This window comes from Chiloscyllium plagiosum, unplaced genomic scaffold, assembly GCF_037043375.1.
Source record: "Chiloscyllium plagiosum isolate Xiang-an unplaced genomic scaffold, Cpla_swu_hap1 HiC_scaffold_43, whole genome shotgun sequence".
In the NCBI taxonomy this organism is placed as follows: domain Eukaryota; kingdom Metazoa; phylum Chordata; class Chondrichthyes; order Orectolobiformes; family Hemiscylliidae; genus Chiloscyllium; species Chiloscyllium plagiosum.
This window is the reverse complement of record NW_028270181.1, coordinates 18,275,506-18,300,453: the sequence shown is the minus strand read 5'-3', so window position 1 is coordinate 18,300,453 and position 24,948 is coordinate 18,275,506. Positions and strand designations below refer to the sequence as shown.

The following is a 24,948-nucleotide window of genomic DNA, read 5'->3' as shown; positions in this document are numbered from 1 at the left end:
AACACTCCTGTTTAAGAAGATAGGAAGCGAGAACTTAATTTGACCACATCGTTAGTAAGATTTCAGAGTCCATTATTAAAGATAAGTTACAGAATAATTGCAAGTCCATAGTAAATCATGCTGAATCAGCATGACTCAAACAAAGAGATGCTATATCTGAATTCTTTGAGGTTGTAATGAGCACATTAGACAAAGAAGGCAATGGATATATTATTTGGATTTCCAGGTGAGGCACCACTGAGGAGGCTGCTAAATAAGATAAGAACCCATGGTTAGGGGGAAAGTACTGATAGAGGATTAGCTAAGCGGCAGAAGACAGATAGTAGGGATAAAAGGGTCCTTTTCAGGATGATGACTAGTGAAGTTCCACAGGCATCAGTGTTGTGACAACTATTCATCTTCCACATCAACAATCTAGCCGAAGGAATTGAGAGCATTGCTGCTAAATTTGCAAATGACACAAAGATAAGTGGAGGAGCCTATAGTATTGAGAAAGCAGGGAAGCTGCAGAAGGAATCAGACAGGTAAGAGTGGGCAAAGTAGTAGCAGATGAAATGTAATGTAGTAAAGTATGAAGTTATGCACTTTTGGTAGGAAGAATAGAGCCTATTCCTTAGTAGGGAAAAGACTTTGGAAATCTGAAGCACAAGGGACTTGGGAGTCTTATGTCAGGATTCTCTTAACTGACAATTGAACCTGAATGTTATCCTTAAGAAGACAAAATGCAATGTTTAGAGGGTTAGAATTTAAAAGTTGAAATGCACGGCTAAGGCAGTATACGGTTCTGGTCAGACCATGTTTGGAAATATTGTGAGCAGTTTTATTTAAGGAAGGATGAGCTGGTGCTGGAGGGATTACAGAGGTTCATAATAATGATCCATGGGATGAAGGGCTTATTATATGTAATGAGAGGACCCTATGTATGTACTCAGTGGAGTTTAGAAGGATGAGGGGGGTATCTAATTGAAACTACCGCTTACCGAGAGGCTAAAATAGAGTGAACATGGAGAAGTCTCCACTAGTAGAAGAAACTGGGACCTGAGCATAGACCTCAGAGTGGAGAGAAAATCCTTTAGAACTTAGATGAGGAGGATTTGTTCCAGCTAGAAGGTGGTTAATCATTGCCATAAATAACCGAGTGTATTTGAGACAGGGAGAGAAGTTCTTGACTGGCAAATGAATCATGGGTTACAGGGAGAAGGCAGGAAAATGAAGTTAGGAAACATATCAGCAATGATCAAAAGGAAGAGAAGACTCATTGGGCCAAATGGACTAATTCTGCTCCCTTGTTTGATGGTCTTATGCTAAAGTAATAGCCCAGATTGTGAAGGAAGGGAGCAACAACCTAAAGAGGTCACCTTGCTTGAAGATACCCAGAGATTTGTTGCTGAGAATTGTCAAAAAATAATTTACATTTATAAAGCAATTTTCATGACCCCGAGCCTCCTCAAAGCACTATACTATTGAAGCTTTCTTCAAGTATAATCACTGGTTGTAATGTCGGAAGCACAAATGCAAAATTGCATAGTGATGAGGCAACAAACTGATGTTTTTGGATAATAATTCAAATGGTTAATTACTTACCATATTTTGTGTACCAAATTGGTTCTCTGTCTAACTACATATTAAGTTCAAACTTTTTCTCATTGTATTCAAACTTCTCCATGTACTTGTCAGTTGTCCCAAAATTCAAGTTTCTGCCACAGGTCTAGTGATTGATCAGGCCAACTTTTAATCAACAGATCTTAGGGCCTGTGAGACAGGACATCAAACGAGGTAGTGAGATCCAGAGTGCAGGAATTGCTTCTTATTTCCTTCTCTTCCACTGTACTGAATCATTAAAATCAAAATCAAAGATGATTATGCAGGAATTTTGCCTGAATGTTTGTTGACCTGGCTATAGACAATACATAAGCATTTAATGCAGTTGCAGGATGAAAGGATCATTTGAGATGTCATACAGATCTCAGAATGAAATATGTGTATTGCAAGACATCTTTCACAATTCAATCTTATTTACTGTGCTATCTATTCTCATCATTTTTGCTATTATTTTATTGATATCTATTAAAAATACTCTTACATTATGTAAATTTGACAGAATATACAGATAGTAAATATTATTTGTCCAGTAAAATATCAAAGCTCCAAAATAATGCTCTGTATGGGACCACTTCCAAAGCAAATAGATTTAAGTGTGGACCCTTTTATGTAGCCATGTATGACAGCCAATTTGCACACAATGGGTTGAATTTTCTCAACCCCTGAATGGTGAGGGAATAGCAAGTCAGTTGGAAAAAATTGTGACTTTGATTCTAGGACTTAATGGAAAAAAATGTCACACCCTACAAAGTTTTTATTGGCAAGCTGAGACTCTTGCTAATGTTCAGTGAGAATCTGATTTGCAAGTATTTATGTGTTATTTGTATCTAATATGGGCGGCACGGTGGCTAGCACTGCTGCCTCACAGCACCAGAGACCCGGGTTCAAATCCCACCTCAGGCGACTGACTGTGTGGAGTTTGCACATTCTCCCCATGTCTGCATGGGTTTCCTCCAGGTGCTCCGGTTTCCTCCCACAGTCCAAAGATGTGCAGGTCAGGTGAATTGGCCATGCTAAATTACCAGTAGTGTTAGGTGAAGGGGTAAATGTAGGGGTATGGGTGGGTTGCACTTCGGTGGGTCGGTGTGGACTGGTTGGGCCGAAGGGCCTGTTTCCACACTGTAAGTAATCTAACCTAATCTCATTGATATGCAGTTTCCATGCACCAGAAAGAAACTAAACAGCAATAAGTCCCAAAATCAAAGTCAAAGATGGTACCTGGCAGCTCCAGCTCACTGTTGTTCCTCAGTGAGCAATTAAGGAAATGGACATTACTGTATGGCACCATTTTACAAAGTTCCACTCACACGATGTGCTTCCGCTATATGACTAAGGGGAGTAGTCCTCAGCTAAATCAAGGGAGGATTGTCATCAGTCAGGAGGTTCTGTCACATCTAGTTAAGCCTAGTGTCTGATCTGAGTCAAAGAGCTTGAACATAGTCAGTCAGCTACTTGAGGCAGTCAGGATTTGGGATTCTGTATCTCCACAATCCAGGGAATGGGGCATGGTCAGTCCTGAGGGTCTAACTCAGTAAAAGTTATCAGGGAGTTTATCAGAAGCCACTGCTGTCATAAGGAACTTGGGGAAGTCAAATTGTGAGGATTGGAAGCACTCTCAGCCTAGTTATGACAGGTGAGAGGAATGGAAGAGAGATAAAACAAAAATATTGATAATCATCAAGTAGAGAACAAATTTATTCAAAGTTGTACTCAAAAACATTCTGGAATTCTTACTAAATGCCAGAAAGAAAAGGAACCATTATAGAGTTAAAACCACACTGAGCTGATGCACAGGAATCTGCAAAACATTAGTTTCATTTAGTTCACTTTATTAATTTTAGTTGGACAAACAATGTAAATGTAAACATTACATACCTCTGATCTGAACACTTGTTAAATAACATTTAATACTGAACAGCAATTAAACTCAAATGAAAACAGCCTATTAAGTTACTTTACATTTAGTGTTTCATTTTAAATATATACCTGTATAGTTTATAAAAATGAAAATAATTGGGTGCTTGGGACAAATAATGTACAGATAAATTTTGTTTCTTTTATAATGTTGTCGTTGGTTCACATAAAATACTTCTGTATTGCACAATCATACACAAGACCCAAGACCAGCGAAATTGAACTTTTTTTGGAATTTTTGACATTGAATACTTATTTTTTTAAAAACTTATAATCTTATAATGAAGATACTTTAGGGCATGCAGGAAGACCAACTTTCCACTCTGCCTCACATAACTATCCATGTCCTTGCAGCACCAAGTTCAGATTCACTCAGAATAAGTGCTACATAAGCTTGTGTTTTGCACAAATATTTGTTGTTGTATTGGCACAGTTCCTTTGCTTCAATCCTCTTAGGTTTATTTATCCCTTTTTTCCCAGGTTGCATCAACAATTTCTACAATGAATTCATGCAAAAATAACATCGCAAGATGATGTCCCATTCAGGATTACGGAGTGTGGGTTTTGTGTGTTGAGAAAAGGTACCGAAAGTACCAAGGTACAAAGCACGAGTAGTCACCAAAACCAAGTAATAAAGATTGGAAAATAATGTTTATCATTTTAGAATAATTCATATAATTTTCAAACTTTCCCATTTTATCGACACGAATGATTCCTGTTTTCCTTGGTAATTATTATGACTCAACCTTTTGGTGTGCAATGGCATCAAGGTGTTATCTGGTAGAAGTTAATATGCCATGAAACTATTTTCCAACAAAACGTACTCTGGCCTTTTCTAGTTGCTCAGATTACTAGAGAAAGAAAGTTCCTGTGGCAATGTGGTCCCCCATCACACTCCTAAAGGTACAAAATTTATTAAGCTGCCTTAACTTTGGAAATGGCTGATGTGGTGTATTGCTACAGATTCACACACTCAATCAATCTTTCCACTGGGTGAATGACCATAATGAATTAGTCAGAATACACCCATGCCATTAGCAGCTCTAAGATCCAACTCAGTAAGATCATTGGGAAAGGCTTGGGAACAGTTTAGTAGCTCATTATCTTGAAATGGAGATGGCACATAACACAAGGCAGGAGGAAAAAATATTTGGTTGGATAAAAATAATGCATGCAATATCATTGTAACAATATTAGAACCCGACAAACTTGTGAATACCACAAACGTTTCAAAGTTCAAAGGAACCCCAAGAATGTGCACAAAACATTATAACAGATTTTAAAAGGTCACTGACCCTCTCAGCACTTTTCTCCTGCAAGACAACAAGCAACAGATATTCTGTGTAATAGTCTGTTCTGCATTTCAATTTGATTCTTGTAGCATTGTGGAGTTAATTGTGAGCTGCAGTGCCCAGCCACAATATCCTCGTGTACAGATTTACCTGCATTACATGCAGAAAATGGGCATAAAGACTTCTACCCAATAAATATCAGTCACTAATACATAATTCAAGAAAAGAATAAATCAGGATTGAGTGAAAAATAAGCTTATCTCTGGATTCCACTACCTGCAAACATTTCCTGACCTAACTCTTTCCTGGCAATAGTTGTCACAGCTTTTCAAGCAATTGCAAGTTTCTAACGCTTATAATTATAGAACTAAAGGAAATAAAACAGCCAATTTTACCCATAACCATTTGGAACTTGGCGATGCATGAGAAACTGGGGCTGGTCACTTTATTCTTTCACAATTAAACCAAAAATTTATGTCTATTTCACATAGGGATTGTTACTTAAACATTGCATCAGACATGCCTGTTGTGACAAGGCAACGACAATGTGAAATTTTTGATAAAAATAGTTAATGAGTGAAAGGCACTTAATGGAACAACATAGGATAAAAGTGAAACAATTCTTTCCAAAAATGGTTATTATCAGACTGTCTGCAACTCTGCTTTGAAAACAAGTTTAAAAATTAGCTGCAGAAAGGGGTGCATGAAACAGTCAATTTTGCAATGTCAGTCAAGAACTTCAAAATATTACTTACCATTTTGCAATATACAGGGAAGAAATATGATTTATCCCTTGCAAAGCCACAGAGACCTTCATTTTTGAATTTTACTTGGAAACTGAAATTGTTGATTCAGGAAGACCAGGAAAATAACATTCAATATCAAAAATATTTAACAGGGTTTGGAGATGACACAGACATTTTTTGTCTAGCCATGTGATAACACAACTATTTATTAAGAATTTGTCTTTTTACGTCTGTTGTCTTCAAGAATATTATTTTTTCCAAAATGTTTTCAGTGCATGCAAAAAACATTAATTCATATATATCTCATCATTTTAAAGCTAAAATTCTGGTAGATCTGGTATAAAGATTTGTTACATATAGTTCAGGGGAATAACATTAAAGTTGAATAGAATTGAATTCGCATCATTAAACAGCTATCAATTAACAGGAATGGAATGTAAACAATTAATTACTGACAACTAGTTGTGAGCAATGCAGAATCACTTCATTCAGATTCAGTGCTATAGGTCACTTTTTTCATATACAGGAGACGTATACAAGAAATCATACATGCAGTGAAATGCTTCACTTTTCAGTTTAATACCTAGGTAACTGGCATATGCTCTGGACAAACGCAGCCAAAACTGTACATGCTGATGTTGTTGAGTATAAAGGTAACATATTACTGTGTGAGACACCCATATTTAAACAGGCAGTGATAAATTCTTGGTGACAATTTGGAGAATGAACATTTGAACAAAAGAACTGCAAAACACTTCAAATAACAACCTAATATTGGCAGGTGTTGCCTCAATGTCAACTAATATTGATTTTAGTTATTACTCACTGCAAGACATAAATTGGAATATTTCAAACTAATTGTGATTTCCAACTATTGAACAAAACACTTCAAGGAACTGCAGAGCCAGTGATGAGCAGTTCCCATAAAAGGTTTCAACTGGTCATTTGCATTGCTGATGCCACACAGTTTCCAACAAAATAACGATCAGCACCAAGAGACATACATGTGCTTAAAAAAAAAATCTATAAGTGACAAAAAGAACTTGACAAATATTTAAAATGTCAGCCACTTATGTCTAAACCTGTAAACTCTCCCAATAGCTGTCCAAAGGTTTTTTTCTGATAATTATCAGAGGGTAATTATTTGCACTGAAATACAGTGGAATTCTGCTGAAGATATACATTATAACTGTCTGTTTCAATTATACGTTGATAACAGCTAATTGAAGAAAACTAAAATTGTAATGCTATGTTAATTTCTTTGTGCAAGTGTCAAAATATATTCACTTATTTTTAGATCAGTAATGTGTGCCTGGTGTCTTTTAACCACTAAGGTATGACTCCACAAAAGTTTTAAACCCAGGCAAAATAAATCAAGTCAATATGTAAAAGGCTCTCATGGCAGGCCATTAGACCATGACAATACCCACAACATTACAGAAGAAATTCTACGGACCAGAAATAAATTCTGCACTACTCACTGGTATCAATGCTAAATACCATTTAAAAATTAACTACTTAACTTTATAGAATTGTGCCTAATTATATCTTAATCATTCAAACAGTTGTTCATTGCAAATAGTGTAATCTAATAAATTCTAGGTACCTATGTAAACAGATTATAAGTGGTTCTTTGAGTTTTTGTCTACACATGCATTGTGAGGACCAATTTCCAGGAGTTACATTACACAGTTAACAGTGCATGTAAAGATTTCAGCTCTGTAAAGAGATGGTGTGAAGCTATAACTAACAGCTAAACGCCTTAAAACAAATATGATTAAGACTAATATCAGATGTATCCCACAAAGGGACAGAATCGAACAAAAAATTTTTTATTGCTTGAAGAACAGATACTTTGAGTAATTTTTGGTTAAATGCCCATGTGGTATTCAAGAGGATACTGACGTTGCCACATAACGAAAACGCTTTCATTGGCTTTTTATACTTTTTTTTCAGGTTTCTGTTATGCTTTTGTAGTGTTTCCTTTAGCAAGTATGAAAGCACATTTCCCTGAAATAAAACATTAGGAAAAAAACTCCAAAAGTGGATTCTTCTTAAAGGAAATATTCTTAAAAACTTGCCACTATGAAAAATTCTTTCAAACATCTCAGATGTCAACTCTCTGAAAAATCCCAGAGTCTCACTGACTTAAAAAGGATAACACAACTTTCTTTTTTTGTAGCCCTACTCTATAGGATTCCACTGCATTTTCATTACCAAAACCAAGGCTGGATATTTCATGGTCCATCAGGTTCACTGTTGCTCCTGGGTGAAATGTTTGCCTGTTCAAAACGCACACATTGCATAAGGCCAACAAATGGAGCAAGAATTCCCAAGTTAAGACACTTTGATTTATTTGGGGGCGGGGGGATAAAAAGTATATTTCCAATTTGGTGGACTAATCATGAATCAATCTAACCACCAATTAATTTGTATCAAAGTCTCCTTTCCCCTTCATGTTCGCACCTGGCTTAATACAAGCCATTGGAGTAACCTTGGGTGTAAAACCAACTATTGCCCCATTAATAATGTCTTTGCCCAACAAATGTAAGATAACTCATTTGTGTGGACTACATCTTATCCAATTAGGGCTTTCAACAATCTCGGTCTAGAAAGTGGCCAACTATATTCATTTGGTACAGGGCCATTGACATTACATTCAAAGAATGAAAACATTGGGAACCAAATCCGTGCTCTTCGGCTTTGCTGATAGGCTCGAGTATTAGCTAGTGTGTGGTAATACAAAAAGAGTCTCGTGGTAATATAAAATGCGATGAAGACATCAATTGAATAATGTTCATGTGCAGCAAGGATAAAGAAGATCCCGAACAGGTTCAACACCCAAGACAAGGTGTGCAAGAAGTTCCAGCTTCTTGGAGTATCTAATTCACAGTTTGAAAAAGAACACATAAAGAATTATATTCACATTTCTATTTCAGCCCAGTTACCAACACAAGCATAAAATGAAAACAAGAATAGAATTAAAAAGAATCATAGAATCCCTACAATGAAGAGAGAGACCATTTGGCCCTTTGAGTCTGCACCAACATCCTGAAGAGCATCACACTCAGCCCCCTATTCCATCCGTGTAATCCTATATTTACCATAGCTAATCCACCTAGCCTGTAAATCCCTAGTCAATACAGACAATTTAGCATAGTCAATCCACCTAACCTGCATATATTTGGACAATGGGAGAAAACCGGAGCTCCATGTGGAAATGCATGCAGACACGGGGAGAATGTGCAGACTCCACACAGAAGTCACCCAAGGTTGGAATTGAACCAGTGCCCCTGGAGCTGAGAGGCAGCAGCTAACCACTATACCATTATGGGCCCCGATGCAAGATTGATCTTGAGCAATCATATTACAGCCAAGATCTGCTGCCATTATCTTTACCTAGATTCTCAGAACAGCAGAGAAAGATTTAGCTTGTACCGTATCTTTGAAGTAGCCTTCCAATTAGCCTCACTTCCTTACCCTGGAAATCTTTCCCTTTCAACTATGTGCTCAATTCCCTTTTGAAAGTGGTTATTGAATCTGCTCCATAAAAAGAGTTTATTTCATAGATTCGAACACAGCAAATAAGAGCATGAGTAAGTCATTCAGCCATCAAGCCTTTTCCACCTCAACTTCACTTTCCTGCTTACCCACTTTGTTTGTCTTGTTAATAAACCATTTGTCTGCCTCTGCCTTCATATATTCAATTACCATGACTCCAACTTATCCACTGTTATTTTTTGTCGATACTTTAAAATATGTGTTTTCTGGTTATTGACCCTTTATGTTCAACTACTCCATCAAACCGGTCCATAGCTTTGAGCACCTCGATTATGTTTGCCCATAACTTTTTCTTTTCTCTAGTCACTCTACAAAAACAAGGTTCTACGTCTCTTGTGTCCAGTTGAGTCCAATATCAAACATCGTCACTAACCCATCACTCTTGTAGAACACTATCACAACAGAAGCAAGAAAAAATCCCTGCAAGTATATGCAGACCCAAATGTATTCAATGAAGAACAAATAAATTGCAGTTTTAAGTTAAAGCCTAATTTGAATTTATAGTCTCAAGAGTTAATGCATGGTCTTTAACACTATAACTAAAAGTTGCTATTCTGGTTTATAGATGCAGAACATTCTTTGTATGTAAATTATTACTGATAACAAATTTGTTAAGGACAGATCCAACTCAAATGGAAACCACTAAAATCAATTTGTTCCTTAATGATCAATTAAGCTAAAGGGGTTTTGCAATTCGGAGAAATTGAGTTTTTTGAAGTAGTAACAAAGAGGATTGATGAGGACAGAGCGGTAGATGTGATCTATATGGACTTCAGTAAGGCATTTGACAAGGTACCCCACGGGAGACTAATTAGCAAGGTTAGATCTCATGAAATACAGGGAGAACTAGCCATTTGGATACAGAACTGGCTCAAAGGTAGAAGACAGATTTGCTTTCCCAAAACGCAGCACCTCGCATTTATCTGAATTAAACTCCATCTGCCGGTGGTGGTGGAGGGTTGTTTTTCAGACTGGAGGCCGGTGACCAGTGAAGTGCCACAAGGATCGGGGCTGGGTCCTCTACATTTTGTCATTTACATAAATGATTTGGATGTGAGCATAAGAGGTACAGTTAGTAAGTTTGCAGATAACATCAAAATTGGAGGTGTCGTGGATAGCGAAGAGGGTTACCTCAGATTACAACAGGATCTGGACCAGATGGGCCAATGGGCTGAGAAGTGGCAGATGGAGTTTAATTCAGATAAATGCGAGGTGCTGCATTTTGGGAAAGCAAATCTTAGCAGGACGTATACACTTAATGGTAAGGTCCTAGGGAGTGTTGCTGAACAAAGAGACCTTGGAGTGCAGGTTCATAGCTCCTTGAAAGTGGAATCGCAGGTAGATAGGATAGTGAAGGCGGCGTTTGGTATGCTTTCATTTATTTGTCAGAGTACAGGAGTTGGGAGGTCATGTTGCAGCTGTACAGGACATTGATTAGGCCATTGTTGGAATATTGCGTGCAATTCTGGTCTCCTTCCTATCGGAAAGATGTTGTGAAACTTGAAAGGGTTCAGAAAAGATTTACAAGTATGTTGCCAGGTTTGGAGGATTTGAGCTATAGGGAAGAGGCTGAATAGGCTGGGGCTGTTTTCCCTGGAGCGTCGGAGGCTGAGGGGTGACCTTATAGAGGTTTACAAAATTATGAGGGGCATGGATAGGGTAAATAGGCAAAGTCTTTTCCCTGGGGTGTGGGAGTCCAGAACTAGAGGTCACAGGTTTAGGGTGAGAGGGGAAAGATATAAAAGAGACCTATGGGGCAACGTTTTCACAGAGAGTGGTACGTGTATGGAATGAGCTGCCAGAGGATGTGGTGGAGGCTGGTACAATTGAAATATGTAAAAGGCATTTGAATGGGTATATGAATAGGAAGGGTTTGGAGGGATATGTGCCGGGTGCTGGCAGGTGGGACTAGGTTGGGTTGGGACATCTGGTCGGCATGGACCGAAGGGTCTGTTTCCATGCTGTGCATCTCTATGACTCTATAACACTTCTTCTCTATGACTCTATAACACTTCATCTCTATCCTGTACATTTTCTGTGGCTCAGGCCAAGGCTGGTCAAATGCTGATTGGTGTCTAGGTTATGAATGGCTGAATGCCCTGAAAGTCTGCAAAATCTGACAGAGATGTGGAGTTTCTCATGTCCATGATAACATCCATACTAGAGAGTAATGGATGGGCACAGAAACAGTTTCTGCAGCATAATTTGAGGAAAGAGAAAAAAGTATTTCCATTTATATAGTGCTTTTCACAACTACCAGATATTTCAAAGCATTTTACAGAGCTTAGACAGTGAAGTGATTACGTTAAAGCTCTGTGCAGAGGTTGTGTGTTATGGGCAGTGTTAGGAAAATTGGTGAAGTTCTTTATTTTCTTTCGATAAAACAAACTCAAACTTAATTTTAAAATCTTTGCTTCTGTCCATTTATATTTACAACAGCCTATGTCAGGAAAATGTTTTATACCAAAAAAGTGCAAGACTTATAAATCAACTATTTACAGGTAACAGTGAAACTATTACCTTTAATATTTTCCTATTTGCCTTTGAATCTACTTTTAGTGCAAAGTTTGTGGACTTGTCAAATACGAAAGCTTTTAAACTGAAACCATTGGCTTACAGGCTCAGTTCAGTAAGAAGGTAAGATTCATAGGAGAGACTGAGATCGGTAAAAATTATACAGCTATGCTGGGCTGGCAGAAAGCCTGGGAAGACAGGGTGCAGGAACCACCCCATGAGCAGCTGAGGTCCCATCTGGAGGGGAATGACTATCAGCGATGCAGTAGATCAGAAGACAAACTCAATGAACAAGGGATGATCCTCACTGTTGTGGGGATGAGCAACCATGATATTAACCACCATTCCAAATGGTTAGTGAGACAGGCATTAATTTTGAAGGTATATATATATATATATTTTTAAATATAGGATGTGATCTTGTGTGAAGTGTGTTAAAGACACTATGTTAAGACATTGAAGCTCACAAACAAGGCTTAGACCTGAAATATGTGTAGTTGGCTGAGGTACCTAGGCACTTATCCTCATGGAGAAAGTGAGGACTGCAGATGCTGGAGATCAGAGCTGAAAATGTGTCATCTCTGCATACCTCGACACAGTCCTTTCTCCCTTAGTCCAAGAACTCCCCACCAACGTTCGGGACGCCACCCACACCCTCCACCTCCTCCATGATTTTCGCTTCCCCGGTCCCCAACGCTTTATCTTCACCATGGACATCCAGTCCCTGTACACCTCCATCCCCCATCACGAAGGACTCGTGGGCGGCACGGTGGCACAGTGGTTAGCACTGCTGCCTCACAGCGCCAGAGACCCGGGTTCAATTCCCGCCTCAGGCGACTGACTGTGTGGAGTTTGCACGTTCTCCCTGTGTCTGCATGGGTTTCCTCCGGGTGCTCCGGTTTCCTCCCACAGTCCAAAGATGTGCAGGTCAGGTGAATTGGCCATGCTAAATTGCCCATGCTAAATTGCCCATAGTGTTAGGTAAGGGGTACATGTAGGGGTATGGGTGGGTTGTGCTTCGGCGGGGCGGTGTGGACTTGTTGGGCCGAAGGGCCTGTTTCCACACTGTAAGTAATCTAATCTAATCTAATCTAGACTCAAAGCCCTCCGCTTCTTCCTTTCCCGCCATACCAACCAGTACCCTCCCACTGACACCCTCCTTCGACTGACTGAACTGGTCCTCACTCTGAACAACTTCTCTTTCCAATCCTCCCACTTCCTCCAAACCAAAGGAGTAGCCATGGGCACCCGCATGGGCCTCAGCTATGCCTGCCTCCTCGTAGGATATGTGGAACAGTCCATCTTCCACCTTTTCCTCCGCTACATCGATGACTGTATCGGCACTGCCTCGTGCTCCCACGAGGAGGTTGAACAGTTCATCCACTTTACCAACACCTTCCACCCTGACCTCAAATTTACCTGGACTGTCTCAGACTCCTCCCTCCCCTTCCTAGACCTCTCCATTTCTATCTCGGGCGACCGAATCAACACGGACATTGACTATAAACCGACTGACTCCCACAGCTACCTAGACTACACCTCCTCCCACCCTACCCCCTGTAAAAACGCCATCCCATATTCCCAATTCCTTCGTCTCCACTGCATCTGCTCCCAGGAGGACCAGTTCCAATACCGAACAACCCAGGTGGCCTTCTTCTTCTTCAAAGACCGCAATTTCTCCCCAGACGTGGTCGGCGATGCTCTCCAACGCATCTCCTCCACTTCCCGCTCCTCCACCCTTGAGCCCCGCCCCTCCAATCGCCACCAGGACAGAACCCCACTGGTCCTCACCTACCACCCCACCAACCTCCATATACATCGTATCATCCGTCGTCATTTCCACCACCTCCAAACGGACCCCACCACCAGGGATATATTTCCTCCCCTCCCCTATCAGCGTTCTGAAAAGACCATTCCCTCAGTGACTCCCTCGTCAGGTCCACACCCTCCACCAACCCAGCCTCCACTCCCGGCACCTTCCCCTGCAACCGCAAGAAATGCAAAACTTGCGCCCACACCTCCCCCCTTACTTCCCTCCAAGGCCCCAAGGGATCCTTCCATATCCGCCACAAATTCACCTGCACCTCCACACATATCATTTACTCCATCCGCTGCACCCGATGTGGCCTCCTCTATATTGGGGAGACAGGCCGCCTACTTGCGGAACGTTTCAGAGAACACCTCTGGGACACCCGAACCAACCAACCCAACCACCCCGTGGCTCAACACTTCAACCCCACTCCACCAAGGACATGCAAGCCCTTGGACTCCTCCATCGCCAGACCATAGCAACACGACAGCTGGAGGAAGAGCACCTCATCTTCCGCCTAGGAACCCTCCAATCACAAGGGATGAACACAGATTTCTCCAGTTTCCTCATTTCCCCTCCCCCCACCTTGTCTCAGTCCCAACCCTCGAATTCAGCACCACCTTCCTAACCTGCAATCTTCTCCCTGACCTCTCCACGCCCACCCCGGCCTATCACCCTCACCTTGACCTCCTTCCACCTATCGCATTTCCAACGCCCCTCCCCCAAGTCCCTCCTCCCTACCTTTTAGCTTAGCCTGCTTGGCACACTTTCCTCATTCCTGAAGAAGGGCTCATGCTCCTTGGATGCTGCCTGACCTGCTGCGCTTTTCCAGCAACACATTTTTAGCACTTATCCTCATGGAACCATACTCAAATGATCACTATCCAAACAGGAGTTGGGACTTTTTATTATTTAGAAATAGGACATGGATTTCACTGGCTAGGCCAGCAAGCCTAGCTGTCCTTCAGAAGATGGTGATGGGTTGCTTTCTTGAACTGCTGCCATTCATTTGGCACAGGTACACCAATAATGCTGTAAGCGTGCAAATTCCAGAACTTTTACCCAGCCACACTGAAGGAAAGGTGCTATAATTCCATGTCAGCATGATGACTAACAGATATGGGAGCAAATACAAATGCAAATAATCTGCATCAATAAATGGGGGGGACTCTCGGAAAATTCAGATTATGTGTGAAACAAATATTCGAAACAATATTTTACCTTTGGGGAAGCTTACTGTTAAAGCATCTGTTGCAGGAACCTCTCTATTCTCCATAGTAATTGACTAACCTGTTGAGCGCCTTCAGCATTTTGTTGCACTTCAGATTACTAGCTTCATAAAGACCAGGACAGAACCCTGCAAAAGAGTCGGCGTCTTTCTCAAATTTAAGAACAACTGACAGCGACTAGCTTCAGCAGTTATTCTGGTTTTTGTTTACGTCAGAGGGCGCTCTTGTGTCAGAGCTCCGGCAGTACAAGACTAGTTTCCGAAATTAATTCACGGTACTTTCATTAGGTTTCGTGATGATTTCAGTCAGTTTTTGACATGAAAGACTTATACAAATTCAGGAATACTAGTTCGTGCGCTCATGCATTTACACTGCAACCTCACAATCACTGCACTTTCCACTCTGCAACGCAAAGACTAGAACCAAATCCTGGTCTTAGACCAGCGGCACAGGGAGACACATATTTCTCAATGTCTCACTGCTGGGTTTGGCACCGCACAAAATATAATTGCAGGGCAGTGTCACATTTGGGCGTTAAAACGTATGCAGTACACACCCCGCCTGACATTCTGTGCTATCAACTTAATTATTGGGTGCAGAGTTGAACTCGCTGATGGGTTTTCATCCACTTTGTGATCAAGAGTATTTGATGTTTGGCAGTTTAAGGATTAAAGATGCCTTAATGAAACTGGATGGTTCAATAAATAAGTTGGAACAAAATAATCTTACTACTGCAAAATCTAAATTACATGTAGGTCATAATACAGAAATACATCATTCTAGTTCAACTGGCCTACGTACTGAGCCCCACCCACTTCTACTTCATCTCACCCTATCAATGTATTTAATCCTCTCTTGTACATACTGTACTTATCTGGAACCTCAGACAACAAAAATAGTTTGTTAGGAGTTAACAGTAAGAAATTAATCTAATAAACATATTTACACACAATCATATTTTTGTTTGGACATCAGAAGACCTTTTTCCTTCAAAACAAAAAAAAACAGGCTACTTAAAATGCCTGACCTACATGTGACTTCAGACAACAGCAGCAATATGGGGACCCTTGACCATGCTTGGAAATGGCCCAATAAGTTTCTCAGTTCAAGAGAAACTAGGGATGGACAACAAATGCTGCCTTTCCACTGACACCCACGTCCCAAGAAAGAAGAAATGGTATTCAACAATTGTATCAGGCCTTCTTTAAATATGAGACTCAAATAGGAACATTTGATATTTACTGATTCACAATAAATCCATTCAAACAATGAAACCCTTCAAATATTTGTTTCCAAGATCTGACTCACCAAACACATTTGTTTGAGTCACTGCATTAACATCATCATTGCTGGCAAGTCATTGCCTTTTCTTAATAAAGGTCAATACCCCATTATGGTACTAATGACAGACAAGTGTGTTTTGTACCTACATTCTGTGACAAAGAAGTTAAGCATGGTAATAACAACTGTGTGGCCACTGAACATGTAGTCTCCACAAGTATGCACGCCTGTTAGAGTCATTCCAAAACCACTCCAAATTGCAAGTGCCCGTTGAAACTTGGCCCATACATCTCCATACAACTGAAAAAGAAAATATACATTGTTGAGTAACTACTCCACAGTTTTTATTGAGACATCTAGTTGTTGATTTACAACTTCTTCAAAACTGCAGGAGTTTAGACAATGCTTGTATTATTATGATATGGACGGCGCCTGTCTGGGCTCGGGTGACCCTATACAATGCTTTAAAAAATTCAAGTGAATTCTCACAGTGTTCCATTTACTGATACAATAAGTTGCTTTGTATCTTTGTCACTGCAAAGTTGACTATAAAGGGCAAAGTTTGTGTATTTGAACCTGAAATGGTGTAGAAATTTGATGTGGTCACTTTTCTTTTATTAACTTATGATCTCAAACTAAACTTGTGCAAATTAAAGGTCAATTATTTAATTAACCATGAAGAACTCTTGCAATAAATTTATTTTTAACATTACAACCATGAGCCATCTTATTGTCCAACTAATTGTTTGCTCAGCATGGTTTAGACAAACTTACTTTTCCAGAACACTGCAGATGATGGCCAGGCACAGAAAGTGAGGTAACAAACATAGTAACACAACGCAATAGGAACACTGTTCCCATCAGGCTGCACATGCGACGAAATAAGATAGACCTATAGTGTCATGAAGAAAAACAGCCAAAAATACAGTTAATAAGCAATGCAGTTCAGTCCACAATTCTAACTTCACTAATATTCATTTTTATCATTACATTCAAAACATATTTATATTTCCCTGATGAAATCCACAATCACCTGATGAAGGAGCGTCGCTCCGAAAGCTAGTGTGCTTCCAATTAAACCTTGGACTACAACCTGGTGTTGTGTGATTTTTAACTTTGTACACCCCAGTCCAACACCGGCATCTCCAAATTATATTTCCCAATCCTCTCAGAAGAGACTCACTTTCCCTTGACCTGCTACCAAAACACTGAATACTATTGATTTTATGCATTGTTCCTGTCCAATTTTACTGGTAGTACTGATCACAGTAGATCCTCAGCATCAATAACATCACCTAACTTTTAAAAAAAGTATTAAAATATGTTCTCTTTAAAGCTATGTCCCCATCTGTGGTGGACTCTCTCTATCCTATTAACTAAGAGTAAGTTAGTTTGCAACCCATGAAGACCCTGCATACTCTTTGAGAATATAAATGATACCTCCCAATTTGAAAATTCTTATTTGAATACATCATTCATTTGGCACTGCAGCACAGGCAAGGTCACAAGCTCACTCCAACTGCAGGTGTGAAATCATAACAGGATAGCTCATATCAGAGCATTTAATTTTTTTCTCCCCTGAACTAGAAAACCTAAGAAGTTTAACAAATTCTTTCAAAACTATCGGATTTTTGCTTTTGATTGTTGATTTCTTTTGGGGAATAAAAGTGAGATGGGTAAATTATTTCACTTTTGATGTTATCACTGAACAGATGGGGAGCAAAGATCCCCTCTGTGGCTCCAATAAACCTGTCAAAAATCAACTGAAAAGCATTCCTACTTCAGTTTCCTTTACTGGTCAGCCTCACGATCAGGATAAGGAGTTGTCCATTTAAAACAGACAGTGGGAGTATTTTTTTTCTGAGGGTTACGAGTCTTTGGAACTTTCTCCTTGGAAAGGTGGTAGAAGAAGAATCCTTGAACATTTTTAAGGCAGAGGTTGTTAAATTCTTGCTATGCAAGAGGGTGAAAGGTTATCAAGGATAGGCAGGAATGTAAACTTGATATTACAATCAGATCAGCCATTATCGTACAACAGCATAGTAAACTAAAGGGACTGAATGGCCTACTCCTGCTTCCAATTCGCATGTCTGTAACACTAAGTAAGTTTCTATAGTATTTCTGCAGCCAAATAGAAGTTTCAGTGAAACATTAGTTTAATTATGGTATCAGTAATGGTTGCTGATTGCAAAGCCATACATTTTCAAAATGTTCACATTCTTGTTCCAACTGAATGATTATGATGCAATTTATTCCAGAGTAAGCCAACTTAGGCTGTTACTTCCCGCACAGTATATTCTCAACTCAGTCATATGTTTCTCCCACAGAATTAAATCAGATTGACTGCTTTTAGTTAGAAATTCAACATTCCAGGTGAGATGTTTTGAAACTTTGGGTTATCCAGGTGATAAAGAAGTCAGCAGTTGCGCAGAGAACTGGGATAGCCAAGCATCAGTTACCCAGGGAGAACGCATGCAAATAGCTTTAGTAACACATCAGTTCATCATATAATGTCTACCGAAATATGGGGCATAAAACTCATTATGCTATATTCCTGGAAGGACATCATATGAATTAAAACACCACGTGCACTTCTCTTGACGTTTTAACATCTTATCTTATAAGCTGCTCCTTTTTACTTCAATCGCTCTCCCAAAAAATGAATAACTTCTAAAATGTGAGAGCTTAAAGGCAAAGTCTTCACATACAAGCTACATAGTTGGAGTTACTAGTGATGAGGGTGATAAGATGGGGAGTGGAAACAATAGAACTATAAGCCTAATATAAATCCCAACATGTTTTCACTCCATGTTCATACACTGAAGCCACTCCAAGTGAAGCCTCTGGAAAGACATTAGTATGGGATGCCTCATAATTTAATACTAATAATTACTAACTGCCATTCAACTGCCTTGAACCTATTTAGTTTATGATAGGGAATCAAATTGGGACCTTCCTGATTTGGCTGGTCTTTGCCACATCACAAGATCAAATTTGTTTTTCTTTCAGGCAAAAGATTAGCTTTAAACTATTACAGCTATAATATAAATACTGTATTAACTACTGTCCATTCTAAAATTGTATCTTTCAAAAGTTAATTGTTGAAATTATTTTACATATTTTAATACTATTTCAAAATACTAATCTTTCAGTTGTGATTTCATGCTTCATTGTTTGGTAGCAAAGAATATTTTAAAAAATACAGATTGACATATTGTTGAATATTTTGGAAGGAAACTAATCTGACCATGAAACTGAAAAAAAAAGTACCTGCTGAGAAGGGCAACTTGGAAAGGTTACAGACAGTAACTTGCAATTTAAAAAGTGCTCACCAATCCTATTGCAATTTCTGAGAAAAAGTTTCTTTTCTCCAATTTTGCAGAGCAGGTAAAAATCATGAAAGATCATTGCACTAAACTAGCAATTGGCAACAATTTTCAGGAAAGGGGTGTAGGATTCAATTTTTCAGAACATAGCTTTGTTGTCTTTTTAACAAATAAAATGGATTGCTTCAGAAAGAATTATTGATGTATCTTAAACATCCTGAGTCTCAAAAAACAATTAAACATAGATTTGCATGGTCAATTCCTCACAGTTCATCACCTGCATTGGTATGCTTTCAGAATGGAACGAGAAGTTCTTTGACATGCTTTTCTCCCACTTCTCTGATTTTTCTTTAGCCAGCTCCGAAGATCCACAGTAAAAATCAAGATTTCAACATTTTCGCTGAAAAACATGCTTGTAATAATCAAAACCCAATATAAGGAAGCCTGAAACTTACCGATGCTTATGAAGCAGCAAAAGCAACAACCAAATGGTGCAGAGCACAACACCGCAGACTTCAGCCATTGCGAATGCCCAGGGTATTCTAGGGACACTGCCAACAAAAACAGCAAAATAAAAATAATGTATATTTGGGAATATATTTAATTTAGGAAAGTATTTTCTTTTATTTTTAGGAATTGATAAATTGCATGGCATGATCAGTCTCAATAAAAACAAATTTCAGAAGTTTAAAGACCATTCAACATAAAGGGTTATTCACCACCTTTCTCCATTTTTCACCAGTAATCAGTACAAAAATGTAAGACAAGAGAAGCTCAGAACATAACCCTATTTTGTCAGAGAAACAGTTGCTTCAATTAAACAGAAGTATTATTTGCAGCAGAAGCCAAATGAAGCAGAAGAGAAAATCAGGAATTTCAACCACTGGTTTTTTTTTACTCGTGACGAAGATCAGATAAAGCATGTAGGTTTGAATTCAAATCAGTGCTGAATGAGATGAATGAAATAAGAAGTGGTAACACTGTAGGGCTATACTAGTCCTTTCTTGCTATGAACACAGTTGGGGCACCTCAAGACATTGTTGTTATAATCGACTGTTAGTTACATCAATTAGATGAACATGTTCATCATAATTCAAAAGGGGCTGTTTCAATCTATGAATTGTTTGCTGTAATTTCAAAATCAATTGTCCCTTATTTAACATACAACCCAGATGTCTGAAGTAAACAAACAAGATATAATTGAAACATTTCAACAGAGCTTCTTACTCAGTAAGAGCTGAACAAATGAGTACTTTAAAACAAAAACTTGATAGAATGGCAAACAGTAAAATAAACTTTGAAAAATATCTTAGAAATAAAATGATTGCAACATCAAGCTCAAAACACAAGGTTCACAAGAGCCATGTTTCTAAACAAGCCTGTTTCCACACTGTAGGGAATCTAATCTTTAAAAAAAGAGCCTCAACTTGGATGTGTTCAAAGTAGACTAAAGAACAGATCGTAAAATTGTTACACTTTGAAATGTGCTCTGTGTGACATCGACATTTTCATCTGCAGTACAACTCAACAGCAATCTGGCTTCTGCTGACTGACCTACATTGGTTCCAGGTACAGCAATGTTTCCACTTAAACGTTTCATTTAGATTTTCAAATTCTTCCAAAGCCCCTACACTCACTATTTTTGTAAACTCCTCTGGCCTTCCAATTCTGGTTTCTCGTGCATTTACCATTTCCTTCAATCCACCAATGGTGACCATACCATCAGAAGTCTCGTCCCTCCATTCTGGAATTACAACCCAAAACTCACTAACTCTCTCACCTTAAGATAGCACTTAAAGTACTTCTTTGGTAAAGTTGCATCATCACCAAAGATTTCCTCCTTGACTCTCAGTCAGTATGTTTCTGAATACACTCCTGTGAAGCGCCTTACTTTATTCATTCATGATATATGTGCATCACTGGCGAGGCGAGCATATTTTGCCCATCACAAGTTGCCTTGAAAAGGTGGTGGTGACCTGTCTTCTTTAACCGCTGCAGTCCATTTATTTTAGGTATACCCAAAATGCTGCTAGGAAAGGGGTTCCAGAATCTTGACCCAGTAAAACTGAAGGAACAATGATATATTTCAAGTGAAGCAACTTGGAGGGGAACTTGCATGTGGTGTTCCTATGTCTGCTGCCCTTGCCTTTCTAGATGGCAATGTTTGTGGGTTTGGAAGGTGGTGTCTAAGAAGCCTTGATGAATCTCTACAGTATATTTTGTAGATGGCACACACTGCTGCTACTGGTTACTGGTGGTGGAGGGACTGAATATGGTGCTGTTCAAATAAGCTGTTTTTTCCTGGATAGTGCCAAGCTGCACTCATCCAAACAAGTGGGGTAAATTCCATCACACGCCTGATTTGTCGATGTTGGGCAAGCCTTGGGGAGTCAGGATGTGAGTTACTTGGTATAGGATTCCTAGCCTCTGACCTATTCTTGTCCGCAGAGTGCAAGTCCTGTTCAGCTTCTGGTCAATGGTAATCCCTAGAGTGTTGGTAATGGGGGAATGTCAAGGGACAATAGTCTTTCTTGGCGAAGATGGTCATTGCCCGGTACGTGTGGTGCAAATGTTACTCGCCATCATTCAGCCCAACCAGGATACTCTCCAAATCTTGTTATGTTTCTACATAGACTGCTTCAGTACATGAAGAGTCATAAATAGTGCTGAACAATGCTCTGATAATTGTACATTGTCGCTTCTGACCTTATGAAGAAGAGAAGGTCATTGATGAAGCAGCTGAAGGTGATCGGGCTCAGCAAACAAAAAGGTACTATATAATTGCAAGCTGTTATCTTGACTTCAGGATCTTAGGTAAAGGTCTGCCTAAAACCAGTTGAAATTTACCTTAAAAATGTTGTTCATTTGCTTGTGTTCATAACTGCTAAGAATGGTGATCAAATTCTATAAAGAAATTTGGAATTTTTAATGCATTGTTCCTAAATATAGCAAATTCATCTTGCTTCTGACTCATGATTAATATACAACAGTCAATAGTTTGTGTCCATCTAGGAAATAGCATTAGGACAAAAGATTAAAATAAATATTTTCTCAAATAACTTGTATTAAAAATGCAGCCCCTTGAAAGCAGAAACAAATTCCACCAACAGCAAAATTTATTACCAACTAAAGCAAGAAAATTACATAAGAAAAACATTATTGCTACATTAACTGAAGATGCCCAGTAACTGGAGAATTTATTGGAGAGAGGGGCACACCATTCTCTGCTTTGTTTATGGAATGAACTATTAAATCATCATCAACAAAGGTCAAGTAATTTTACAGTTGAGTATATCAACAACTTTTATTTATATAATACCAACATGGGAGGAAAAAAAATCTCATGACATTTCAGGGACAACTATACCACAAAAAGAGGTGAATGCTCAGAGAAAAATCAACACTAAGCCAAAAAACACTCTTGATTACGACATCTGGAAAATAGCTGAAAGAAGTGGCCTTTACAGAGGGCCTTACAAAAAAATATGAGAGGCAAACATATTTCCAAGCTTAAGACTGGATTGTTGAACACAGCATTGAGGTTGAGTCAAAGCAGCCACAGATGCAAAACAGAGCAGGTTTGGAGGATCACTAAGTACTTGGAGAATTATCAGATGAGGGTAGGTTATAGATATGAGAAATGGCCACATAGCACGTTTAGTGACCACAGTAAGATCAAAGGCAGACTGTGAATCACAGGTGAAAAGTAACCTTCATGGTCAAATAAAATCTGGTCATTTTCTATCCAGCCGGTCAAGAAAAGTTCAAGCAATGACTGCTTCATTGCATCTTTACTGGTTCACTGATGATGTTCCCCCAGATGGATTTAACGTTTCAGTCTTAGCACTTTGAACAAAATTCACTGATCGATGGAAAATATCTCTCACTGTCAACTAAGATTGTTCTGGTCAAACTTTAATAATATTGAGTGATAACCTGCCTCCATTCACACCTGAAATGTTTTGTCATTTTAGTGATAATATCAATAAGTCAGAGAGAAAGTTTCAACAGGCAACACATTGGAATTTGTGCAAGTGAAAAATGAACAGTCTCCCTCTCATCTCTTCAGTATGAAACCAATTCTCTCGTGAAAATGAGGGAATGCTTGCAAATGCTGAAGACTGAGCTCTTCATTCAAATTAGAATCAGTGTTCACATTTTATTTTTGCTATACATTGTCCCAACATTTTTTTTTATAGAATGTACCCACAAAACCCTTCACTTACCTTTACAATACTTTCCAATAATACTTTTGGAACCATAATATTTAAATAAATCATAGTTCATATTGCTTATAATCCAAAATATGACCGAGTCTCTTTTTGCTTGCAAGCTTGAATGCCCAAGATAAGTAAGTCTTAAAAACCATTGAAGCAAATTCACAGAAGCAGGCAATTCAAATGAAAGAGTCCGCCATAACCCATGCTAGGTAGCATGAATCTGAAATAGACTGCAAGCAAATAATATATTCTCTGTCACACAAGTAACAGCATTGAATTCAAACAAAGCCTGCATAAAACAAAGAATTTTATTTTGTCCTAGGACGAGGTTGGCTCAATAACAGACCCAAATGTTTCCCAAATCTACAGATGATGCAACTTGAATGCCTACAGTGTGAAAACAGGCCCTTCGGTCCAACTGTCGTCCCGTTTCCCCCCTCAGTCGAAGCAAAATGCTCAGAGACACAGTATAGTTTTACCTCCTTCATCTTTAATCTGGGCCCTGGAGGGAGAGAGAACGAGCACCCATGTGTACAGAGACATGAGTTCTTAGTCTTCTCTCTCAAGCAGCAGTTTCTCAATGAATTATGTAGTGATTTCACAGGGAAAAGCATCCAGATAAGGCAACATACATTGATTGGATGACTGTTACAATCAGTGAGTGTCAATAATAATGATTAAGCCATATAATGCTACACAATGAATAATTGGCTTCACATAATGAAGGCTTTTCACCTTTTTAAACTGACCTTACGTACTGAATGCTTCTAATATTGTTAAATAACTCAACATAATGAATGATTTCCCACCTTGTTAACCCATTATCCTTGCCTCCATCACCTCATTGTTAACTGCCAATTCTTATCTGATCTGAGTCATGCTCAGCTGAACCTCTTATTTCACAAAACTCAGAACTTGCTGAGATATTTGTATTATCGATAGTCACAGGTGAGGTGCCGGAAGACTGGAGGTTGCCAAACGTGGTGCCACTATTTAAGAAGGGTGGTAAGGACAAGCCAGGAAACTATAGACAAGTGAGCCTGACGTCGGTGGTGGGCAAGTTGTTGGAGGGAATCCTGAGGGACAGGATGTACATGTATTTGGAAAGGCAATGACTGATTAGGGATAGTCAACATGGCTTTGTGCGTGGGAAATCACGTCTCTCAAACTTGATTGAGTTTTTTGAAGAAGTAACAAAGAGGATTGATGAGGACAGAGCGATAGATGTGATCTATATGGACTTCAGTAAGGCGTTCGACAAGATTCCCCATGGGAGACCGATTAGCAAGGTTAGATCTCATGGAATACAGGGAGAACTAGCCATTTGGATACAGAACTGGCTCAAAGGTAGAAGACCGAGGGTGGTAGTGGAGGGCTGTTTTTCAGACTGGAGGCCTGTGACCAGTGGAGTGGCACAAGGATTGGTGCTGGGTCCTCTACTTTTTGTCATTTA

At 39.2% G+C, this 24,948-nt stretch overlaps 1 protein-coding gene across 2 annotated transcripts in view; it reads right to left on the bottom strand.

Annotated features, from left to right (window-relative positions):
- Positions 1–3,414: 3,414 nt before the first annotated feature.
- samd8b (sterile alpha motif domain containing 8b) overlaps positions 3,415–24,948 on the bottom strand; it is a 66,387-nt gene continuing 44,853 nt past the window's right edge. For both annotated transcript variants that reach the window (XM_043678893.2, XM_043678894.2), the window contains 4 exons: positions 19,731–19,826; positions 16,724–16,841; positions 16,099–16,249; positions 3,415–8,436 (listed from right to left, as the gene is read on the bottom strand). In XM_043678893.2, coding sequence (XP_043534828.1) covers positions 8,132–8,436; positions 16,099–16,249; positions 16,724–16,841; positions 19,731–19,826 — 670 coding nt within the window. In that variant the 3' untranslated portion in view covers positions 3,415–8,131. The remainder of the gene's footprint in view (positions 8,437–16,098; positions 16,250–16,723; positions 16,842–19,730; positions 19,827–24,948) is intronic.